This window comes from Taudactylus pleione, unplaced genomic scaffold, assembly GCF_031769625.1.
Source record: "Taudactylus pleione unplaced genomic scaffold, aTauple2 ptg000186l, whole genome shotgun sequence".
Taxonomy (NCBI): domain Eukaryota; kingdom Metazoa; phylum Chordata; class Amphibia; order Anura; family Myobatrachidae; genus Taudactylus; species Taudactylus pleione.
The window spans coordinates 6,763,505-6,775,224 of record NW_028284588.1 but is presented as its reverse complement, the minus strand read 5'-3'; the positions used below and the strand labels follow the sequence as shown (position 1 = coordinate 6,775,224).

Here is an 11,720-nt window from a genome sequence, read left to right as displayed (position 1 = left end):
CTGTAGTTGTCGGCTTCCAGCCACATGCACCAAAGGCATTACTGTTGACCACAGTGCCACCATGCTGAAATCAACAGATTACTACATTAAAGGTTTTGCAGGCTGAAAAGGCAAATTGTCAGAGTGGTGGCTGCTTCCAAGAGATAACCACTTTCCTGAGGTACGATATCAGAGACACACCATGAGAAGACAAGTCACTTAGCCCTGAGAGTACAAGCTGAAGACAATGGGTAAAAAAAAGAGGGACAAAACCAAAGTTGATGGGTTAGAGGATTTTGAATTGTTAGGGACAAAGCTGAAGATGATAAATAGGCAAACAAGACAAGACTCTGAAGTACCAGAATAGAAACAAAGTTTCATCTTTGCTTTATCAGCATCTTCAGCTGCTTTTGCAATGTCTTCCACTGTCCCTGGAGATCGGTACATGCCTGGCTGCAGAAAGAAACGTAGACAGAAGATGAGATGGCCACCTGGTTCAAACTGTAGCTAAGATAGAATGAGGATACAGTGTATATCTAGGCATCCAAGAAAATGCAGAATAGAAACTGCTCAAGGGATTGGTCAGCTAGCTTCATCTATACATTTCACGGATGATGGTACTTGGATTAAAAGTGGAGTTCAAGCAGCACATTTTTCAACACCATGAAGTAGTCTTGGAAAAATTATTTACTTCAACCAGGACGGTGTTATCTTAGGGGCTGGGGGAGTTGGTGATGAAATTAAAGGAATCATGGGTCAATGGAAATGTGGGGCCTCTGAAATATGCAGTGGTATCAGGAGCTTGAAGGACAGGGTTTGTGACACCTTGGTACATTCATAGGTAGTTCTAGATTGGATAAAGGAGAAAATAATATCCTTACAGTTGGCTGCTCAATTTCCCACAGTAGCAAAACAATTGTTTTTCTGATTGAAGGATACCCTGACAAATATGAGTCGTGTCCCAATTGTAGGCCTTCCAGGTGGAAGCAAGGAATATCAAATCTCTTGCCTTCAGGTGCCCTGGGCACATTGAGGAGTGCGGTGATGTTGACTTGGATCCAGTTGAGCAATTTTGAAGAGATGGCTGATCCCAGGATCAAGTCTAGAGGTAAAATGGCTTTACCCTCAAGTAAAAAATTTTCAGGAGTGTGTGTCAGTCTGGACTTTGCTGGATTAAGGCTTGTATGTTATAAAGTCACCTGGTTAGGAAAAGTGGCCACTATGCCTGTAAATAGTTCAACCTCTTCACCCATGAAAGTTCTTGAAGAAAGTTTCCTCCATTAAATGAGGGCCATGATGACGTTACTCCCAAATTCCCATGTCACAGTTGAGCTCTGTGAATGGGATACTCTTTTGATCTCTCAAGAGTATTTTTAGAAAAGGGCATATGAACCTTTCAAGAACGTACTTCCATTTAGTTGTTTCCAACAACTCCTGGTTTCCCAGTGTTGTAACTTGACCTTGTTGGAGGTGATCCTCTTAAAAAAGAAGGTACAAAAGGTGAATAACATCCTTGCCATCTTTCTGGGAGAAAATGGCTCCTATTGAACTCTCAGATGCGTATAGGCACAAATGAGAGCAGTATATTGGGGTATTGGTGCAGATGTGTCTAGAGAGGCCATGTGTCCATATGAGTGTTTGGGCAAGGCAAATTATATGGCTAATAACTATTTTAAATTTGTGACTATATGTGATAGTATCTCAATCCCATGATCTTCTGGACTGCCTTGATCCCTCTGGGCAATGGTCAATTGACCAGATAAAAAAAATTCAATTTTGTTTCTATGCCCTTTGCTAACATTATATGTCCCACGAAGCTGACTTTGGATTGCTCAAAGGGAACACTACACCATTTTGGAAAATAGACAATTATCAAGAAGACAGCAATATCATGTGGTCATGATATTCCTTAACCATGCTCTGTAGAGGGCATCCTATATGATGAATAACATTTTCAATTAATTCTCAGCCTGGACACAGATCAGGTTATAGGCACTTCACAGGTCCATTTTGATGACCATGGCCTCTTTGAGCACCTTAAAGAGGTTAGAATTCAGTGGATGGTTGTAAATATTCTTGTGTGATTTTGATTAACCCCAATAATTTATGCAGAAGGTAAGTCAGCTAGACACCTTGACTCTGATAAACACTCAGTTAAAGTTCTCCTCTAAGCAGGTGGTCCTGCTCAATGTCACAGCCAGTCATTTGGTGGCATGGTGCCAGGTAGCAGATCAACTGCTCAGACCCATTCTCTGTGGGGCAGTAATAGCTCTGCCTACTTTGTTCCCGATTCTGGTGTAGGTTTCATGTGTTTTGCTAGTGCTAATCACTCTAATTGCATTAAGGTTTCAACTTCCTTAGTGTAAACTTTCAAATTGATTACTTATAACTACGGTTTGTTGTTAATCTGAGGTTTAGCAAAGTATCAGGTCTTTTTTCTCTTGCTAGTTATCTGCTGATACTGTTCAGAGTCCGTATCTGGTAATTGTCTGTGAATCCGTGTATCTTGGTTAGGCAGTTTAACTCAGGTAGATAAGTCTTAAATCAGTTTAGCTTCTTGTTTAGGCAGTTTAGATACTGTTGGGTTTGTGTGAACCCTGCTTTTGTGTCTCAGTTTTGACATCTTGCACTTTGTCATTGTATTGCATTTTACATCTTCAATGTTCTCTGTTAATCCTTAATGATAACCTATTATAGGGGTGATGACCTGCCAAGAAAAAGCAGCCAAGTTCATCCTCCCCCTGGTGATTACAGACAGTACTGTAGGGCGCAGAGTCTAAGCCAGAAAAGGTAGAGTCAATATTGATAGGAGGTTGCTCTTTCTAACATCTCTGGTTGTGACACTGCTGAAATGCTGGTACTCAGCCATTTTTGTCCAGACTTGGTCATCTTTTTTGAGTAGCATATTTAAATAAATGTCCTGATAGAAGGCAAGTGCCATCCCAATCCTGTCTCTTTTTAGCCTTTCAGTCAATTACTGTTTTGTAAATGTAAAACCAGAATAATTGGACTGATGTGTAGACAGCACCAAATAAGAAGAGCTTCCAGTGACTACAATCAATACGCATCAGCACCCAATGTCATCTAGATAGTCTTGGCACTAATGCTGACATTATGGATCAAATATGAAGATTTTATTAGGCTGAAACAAACAAGCCCTTGCTATTAACTGAATGACTGATTACATAAGATGAGATAATTAAATGTAGCAGTACTATGCTTGGGAGAACAGTTTACATATTCAAGAGGTGTAATGATTCACATCTGTGTTACAGTCATTGCAATGACATAATAGCCAAATATCCTTGACAATACAGGAGGAAAGAAAGAAAAAAAAACAGATTCCCCCAGGACACTGCAATTAGGCCAGCAAAAAGTGATTTAAATCATACAAGATAATAGTAATGCCGAGATCTCAGTTGCATACATTTGCAAATATATGGTAAGCCACCAGGCCCTGGCAAGGCATCTCTATTCTGGAGGTCCCTACGCTACATGATAATAGCACCATTATTGGGTCATATATTTAGGTATTTCTAAATTGAACGCTGACTTACCTGGAGGCACCCCAAGATCCTCCATAATGGCACTACAAGGGTCAGTGTACCCTCCAGCACAACTGATCCCATTTATGCCTCACAGAAAGTGTAAGCAGAATGGAAGTTACTCAAATTAATATTAATGCACCATTGCTGGGCTTTAATATTGGAGTATATTACCTAGGCACAGTCAGACAGTCAAGATATTTGGCAAAAATAGTTTTTTTTACATCCTCTATAATCAAAAAATAAATAAAAAAATCACAAGAATCTGAGATGGGTGGTGGACATTTCATTTTTTTGGGGGTGATCAGATGTAGAATTACCCTTAATTGATAAGCAAGGAAATAGAACTATCACAAATAATCTGGACATGATTGAAGATGTTCAATGAAACTGTTGGTAGGCAGGTTACTGTAGGTAGGCAGGTTGTTGTGTAGCAGAGATTCACAGTAAGCCCGGTGAGTGATCTGTATGCTGTAAAAGATTTTTACCAATAAGTAGCTTAAGAACAATGGAAAGTAGCCATTACCAATCTAATTAAATGATAAGGATCAATCAGGCTTTTGCAAAACCAATATTTGATATTAATCATGCTAATTGTACGTCTTTCTGGGTAATGCTGAGTTCACACTTGGCGATATATCGCTTGTTCTATTGATGAGCAATATATTGCGAGTTCATCAGCGGGTGTGTACTCCTGATATGTCTGTTAACGACAGAGAAATATCAGGTCAGCCCTGCAGCACAACTGATGCTGATCTATCTGAAAGATACGTATATCGGTGCATCCCTATATGTGTATGGGCGACCGCCAAACGCCAGGGAATCAGAAACTGAACTCTCAACGTGGCGGGCATTTAAATGCCCGCTCAGTTGTGATATCAGCATGGACATATCGTGCGGACAATTGGTAAACTATACACTCTTTCCAATCAGCCACTCTGGCGGTGGATCGGTCTGCTGACTAATCCGTCGTCTAAATGTGTAACCCAGCTTTAGCAACACTTTGTTTATTTCCTGAAATTTAAGATTTGGCAGCATATATAACTGATACATCACATAATGAAAAGAAACAAGCAATTTAACCAACTGCATATCTGGCAAAACAATCACTTATTACCTATCTACAGTAGGAAAGCAGTAATTTATTTAGGGATCTGAATATGTACAATGTATATATAGTAGTAAACTAGAAGCCTGTCCACCAAAAACTAAAATATATCTATTGTTTATATTTTTCAAGACTACCTATACAAAACTGCAAAAACAATTTGATATTGCAATGTGTTTTATTTAATCTACAATACAGTGTATATTTGTACAAAAACAAAAATACAAAATGGCATGTTACATATTTTGGACATGCAAAATGTGGAAACCGAACAGCAGCAGCTAATGTAAACAACCAAGACTTGGTTTAAATTATGCCAAAACCTTGCATTGGGATTTTTGTTGAGAGATACACAAGGTCAACAGTGACTAAAAGCACATCATTTACATTAATAAATTACAAATCAATATATATTGACAGTGCATGTTTTCCAGGGTAACTTAATACCACAAGGCATGTTGACAGACTGGAATAATTACACACCAGAAGTAAAAAAAAAAAAAAAAAGGAAATTGTGATTACAGATTTCTTCTATATTTTATGATTGAGAACAATTTAAAACAGAAAAAAATGCTAATAAATATTCACACAAACTATGCAACTTTTGCTCAGAACGGGGTGGGGGTTGTATCTACACAATACTATAAGAAACTTACAAGCGGGAAAATCTGAAAAACAGAGGAAAAACATAACAGGTGCTTGCAGTACTCAGCTTGACAGTTTAAATAGTATATTATTGTATTTCACATATTAAAACAAACCCATAAATAATGAAATGAAAATGTAGGATTCACAGTCATTGCTTTTAAAATGCACTTTTTTTTCTGGAAATACTTGCAATAAATTGTGAATATTTACACAAAAAATAATGTTATAGTAAATTCTACACAACTAAAGTATTTCTTGGGAACCAATGGTAACAATGACAAACTGTGTATAAAGTATTATTTGCAATACAGAATACTGTACACATCGAAACCTAAAATAAAAATAAAAAAATTAAGTGCGTTTCAATGCAAAATAAATGTAATAAAATGTAAAATAAATATGTAACATAAAAGAGTACATTAAATAAGGGAACAATAACTGAAAATGTTCAAAAATCTGATCAGATATGAAGCATTTGCAAACTAATTTAATAGACAAGTGCTTATCAGCTGGTGCATAAACATGGCAAGATGTAACAGCATCAATGGTAACCTTTGGCATGTACAAATGTATACATTCTAAAGCCTCTCTTCAAGTACTCTTATGTATTGCAGATTTATCTGTATTAATGTGTAGAACAGTATAGTTACAAACCCAGTTAATGAATGAATGTAATATGCCCTAATAAGGACATATACAAAATGTGTCCTAACTAGAGAGTCTAGTATAAAACCACGTACTGGGCTAGTCATCAGAACACGCATGGCACACCATAGGAAAGTAGTCTATATATCAGTAACTGACAATAAAAAACAATGGAAACACCAAAGCACATTTTGAAGGCTGGGGAGTTATGACTTTAAATCCAAACAGATATTTTAAAATGATAAATGTGGGAAAATTTAAAGACCTGATCATGTAGCTGTGATAATCTCTATTGTATGCTGCAAACTATGGGTTCCCCAACTGTACTTACTGTATTACTTTTATTAGCTTAAAATAGAATATTATTTTTTGCTTATGACAGAACAGATTACTGAAAATATAATGGTTGAATAGGGCCACAACCTGAAATACTAGTTGAATACCGATTTGTTGCAATCATACTGTGTCACAGTACAGTGGTATGGTAGTAACCTTTAGTGTATACTTGGGCAAATAAAAAAATAGAAGAAACTATCTATGGCAGCAAGCAATACATAAGGCACAATTATATGGAGCTTAGTATCATGCTTTATTTATATGTGCATTACTGGATACATAAAGGTGGTTTACATTTACCTCTAAGGGGACGATTATTTACCTCTACGGACAACTTTTGTCCCCATCCTCACTATCCATTTCAGGGATAATTCACTACAATTCATTTTCTTCTTTTTGTAAATGATCAATCTTTAGATAACATCTCAAATTACTATCATTGCATATCTGTTCTGTGCTTTATAAATACACTGAACTTTTTCCTTCTGATACTACACTGAACATAAAATTGGAAAGTATTTATCATGCAACAATATTTATTTATATAGGATCTAATTCATAGGCGCCATTTTTCTTATGTAAAGCTATTACTAAACAAGTACATTGCCTCTTTGAAATTAACATATAAAAGGACACACTGGGGGAGGGAAATGGGGAAATTAAACTCTAGCATAACTGATTCACCAGAGGTTAACATGTCAGCTTTTCGTGGAAATAAAACAAATACATTACAAAATAATATATAATAATGAATAATAAAAAAAAATTTGGTTTTGGCACATGTGTCCCATTTGCTAATGTAGCCACTCACAGTCTGCATCATCTCTGCAGTTAACAATTGCAGTTTTTGTACAATTAGTATAAAAAATACATACACACACACCAGCTGCATAACAAAAATATTAAGGAAAAAAAAAAGCATAAAAATATTATATATATATATATATATAAAACTTAGCTTACTGCATGGAGTTAAAATTGGGCTGGGCAACCTAGACTTGTAGCTTAATGGTGAAGACAATTTTATGCTCAAATATAGAAATGACCAACATGATGAAAAATCCTAAAAGGATTCCTGCATTTTGTAACAGAAAATATCCCCACCGGCTGCAGCCGTGATCACTTGCATCATTGTGCAACATTTCTGGTATCTGAAAATAAAAATTAAAAATATAAGTTCTCAACTAATCTTACATCCAATATGTTTAACAATTCACATATAGATACATCATACAGTAAGAAATACTCACTGAGGTACAGCACTATCCTGTGAAACCTTACTAATAAGGACTTATGCAAAGTCTGGGGTAATAAAGCAAACAACTGATACAAATATATGACTAAGGTGCCTATTCATCAACACTAAAATAACGTTTTTAAGGACATTTTCCTTAACTACAGTTATTTTAGTATTCATGCAGAGACATGCTAAGTCCCCCTGCGTTAATTTCCACACTCCCCATACATTAGTATGGGGATATGGAAATTATGGTATTCATCAAATTCCGAAAATTATGTATTTTCGGAACTTGATGGTGTTACCATACGCCACTGTGAGGTGGCGTATAGTAGGTAACACTTACCTGCTTTCAGCTGGGCAGGTCCCCCCAGCATCTTCCTCCTTCGCTTTGGACTCTCCTCTTGCTCCGTCTGCTATGGTGTCATGCGTTCTCCAGGGCAGAGCACAATAAATGTTTAAAGAAAAAAGTGTTTGTTTTTTTTCTAAATAGTACTGTTTTGCTGGGAGACCACATGACAGCATAGCAGATGGAGCCAGTCGGCATTATGAAGCGCATGCACCGGAGACAATAGTGCGAGGAGGGGAACTTTGTCCCCCCCCAAGCACTATTTGGCTGATCTGGGTTACTGATCATCAGTCCCCACAGACACACACTCCACTGCGCTCCATGCCCCATGGATGTGGGAGGAAATTAGTAGTGCGGCGTACCATTAAGAAATTCGGAAACGGTACGCTGTAACCCCTAACACATTACCGCCAGTCAGACAGTTTGTTCCGTTTTCACATCTGACATAAAAACTGGACAAACTGCACTGAGAGGAGACGAGGCAGACAACGTAGGTGGACGGAACAATAAAGTTTTTCTTTTGTCCACAGACACAGCAACGTGACGTCATGCAGCTGGACACTGAAGAGAGGAGCCGCCAGCCTGAAGATGGAGCAGCAGCAGGAAAGAGTGGGCTGCACTGGGCTGGGCTTGGAGAGACTCAAGAGGGGGAGGCGGAGAGACAGACGGGGTTGAGGCTCAGAGGGGGAGGCGGAGAGACTCAGACGGGGTTGAGGCTGAGAAACAGTGGGCAGGAAGTTAGAGAGCCGGGAGTTCAAGAGGCTGTAAAGACAGAAGGGTGGAGTGATGGTGCAGAAGCATGACACCTAAAGGAAGCTGGAAAGACAGGAAGACTGGAGAGACACATGGGGCAGGTGGCTGTAGAGGAGAAAGGGGGCACAAGTCTGGTTGCGCCTCTGTTGTATGAGGAAGACATTGATGTATTACTACACAAACAGGCATCTTCTGGACCATGTGATCTCCTACATGAATAGTGAATGCAGACTGAAGACACTGTCTGCCCAGGAAGATTATTTACTTTACAGGATCCCCATTGCAGAGAAGCCACCATACAGGGAAGGTATTTGGAATGGAATGGAGAGGAATGCTCCCAGAGTGACGAGAAATGGGTGGCGTGCTTTGCTGGTCTGCCTCCATTTTGAGTGGCCAGGCCCATTTTTTTTTTCGGTGCACACATTCAGTACATTGTGGAGGCTGGGTTATTAAACAGTGTCAACTGGGGAGGGGGGGAGGGTCTATTGCCAATGAGGGGTGGGAGATAAGTTTACAATTGGGGCCTATGAACATGAGGGACTGCTAGACACCACCTAAGCATATTTTTTTTCCAATAACAGATTTAAATAATATTGTTAAATACTTACTAAACTTTCTTAAATTAAAAAAAAAAAAAACACAATATTGGAGGAAAAATAATAATTGTTCATTAAGTGATTAAACACTGCAAAAGGAAGCCTCTTTATGTAGTAACCACTGCTTCAACCAAAAATGTAGTGCAATAATTTAATGGTGTAATGCTGGCAATGAACACTGTGCTATTGGAGAACTGATCAGATATTGCAGAATGTTTAGCTACAATATAAATTGATCTCATTATGGGGCATACTCAGAAACAGTAAAAAAATTACCAGAGATGTCAACTGGAAGCCTGCATGTGTGGTCATCCTCCAATCTCATTAACTGTCCCCCAAAAAAATAAGCCGATAAGCCACAGGGGGCTAACCGTACACAATTTAACTACCTATACGTGTGGTCAAAATGAACAAATTCTCTTTCCTTGTCCCAATACATAGTGGCAGTATCGGCTAGTAGTGACTGACCAGTTTTTTTAAAAAAAAAAAAGCAAAAAATTTATATATATATCTAATATATATATATATATATCTAATATATATATATATATATATATCTCTATCTAATATAAATATATATATCTATATCTAATAAATATATATATATATATATATCTAATAAATATATATATATATATCTAATAAATATAAATATATATATATATCTATATATATCTAATAAATATATATATCTATATATATATATATATATATATATATATATATATCTAATATATATATATATATATATATATATCTAATATATATATATATATCTAATATATATATATATATATCTAATATATATATATATATATCTAATATATATATATATATCTAATATATATATATATATATCTAATATATATATATATATATCTAATATATATATAAATATATATATCTAATATATATATAAATATATATATATCTATCTAATATATATATATCTATCTAATATATATCTATATATATATATCTATATCTAATATATATATATATCTATATCTAATATATATATCTATATCTAATAAATATATATATATCTATATCTAATAAATATATCTATATCTAATAAATATATCTATATCTAATAAATATATCTATATCTAATAAATATATCTATATCTAATAAATATATATATATCTAATAAATATATATATATATATCTAATAAATATATATATATCTAATAAATATATATATATATATCTAATAAATATATATATATCTAATAAATATATATATATATATCTAATAAATATATATATCTAATAAATATATATATATATATCTAATAAATATATATATCTAATAAATATATATATATATATCTAATAAATATATATATCTAATAAATATATATATATATATCTAATAAATATATATATATATATATATATATATCAAAGAGAACAAGGATTTACATGAACAAAGGCTCTCTTCAATCACTCTATAACCGTAATGGCAATGAAGTGCTGTTGGGCATTTATTTAGCCTTTTTTTTTTTTTTTTTACCAAAAAGATGGATTTCAAATGTACTTCTAACCAGAACATCTAGTTTAAACAGTCTGTGTAATTTAAACCATATTTTAATACATGTAGATTGAGATGTAATCGACGGTATGCACTTACCATATCAACCAATGCCACATACATGAATAACCCTGCTGTAAGTGCAAAGATCCACACTGAAATATTCTCTGCATACTGGCCTATGAGAATGCCAGTTATCATGCCAAGGTATGCCAGCATTGCAGACAGCACGTTGTATAATACAGCCTGCTTTACAGTCATACCAGCTTTCAGCAGGATGGCAAAATCACCTAGGGATACAAACACTGTCATTAGTTCTACCCCAAACTATAAAAAAAAAATTATATATATATATATATATATATATATATATATATATATATATATATATAAATAAGATGCTTCCCCATACATTTTATGCAGCATAAGTAGGGGTGCATTATATCTAAAGCTGGATACACACTTGACGATTCTGTACCCAGCGATACGACCCATGTTGCAAGTGCCGACATATCGGGCGCTCCGTACACACTGGGCAATCCGGTGTATGACCGCCCAATATGCCAGCCCCCACTGCATTGCGCTAGATGGGATAGTCAGCTACATTGCCTGATCTTCCTGCTTGTACAGAAGATCAGGCGATGCAGTTGACGACCCCACAGGAGTGTGCACTACACAATGTAGTGCATACACACTGCACGATATTGACAATTTGTTGTTCCGATATGAAGTACATCACTTGAGTAATATATACAGTGCATTGCAAAAGTATTCATACACACCCCCCCCCCTTGGCTTTTTACCTTTTTTGTTACATTACAACCTGTAATTTATTTACATTTTTTTATCTGAATTTTATGTGATGGATCTGCACAAAATAGTCTAATTTGGTGGTGAAATGAGAAAAATATATATATAATAAAGAATCTTTATAAATAAAATTCTGAAAATTGTCATGTGCATATGTAATCATCCCCTTTGCTATGAA

At 35.6% G+C, this 11,720-nt stretch overlaps 1 protein-coding gene across 1 annotated transcript in view; it reads right to left on the bottom strand.

The window, feature by feature from the left end:
* Nucleotides 1-4,791: 4,791 nt before the first annotated feature.
* Nucleotides 4,792-11,720, bottom strand: part of SLC39A6 (solute carrier family 39 member 6) — a 54,965-nt gene continuing 48,036 nt past the window's right edge. Inside the window, exons 8-9 of the mRNA XM_088476294.1 lie at nucleotides 10,832-11,022; nucleotides 4,792-7,412 (exon numbers count right to left, since the gene is read on the bottom strand). Of these exons, the coding sequence (XP_088332420.1) occupies nucleotides 7,254-7,412; nucleotides 10,832-11,022 (350 nt within the window). The 3' untranslated portion in view covers nucleotides 4,792-7,253. The remainder of the gene's footprint in view (nucleotides 7,413-10,831; nucleotides 11,023-11,720) is intronic.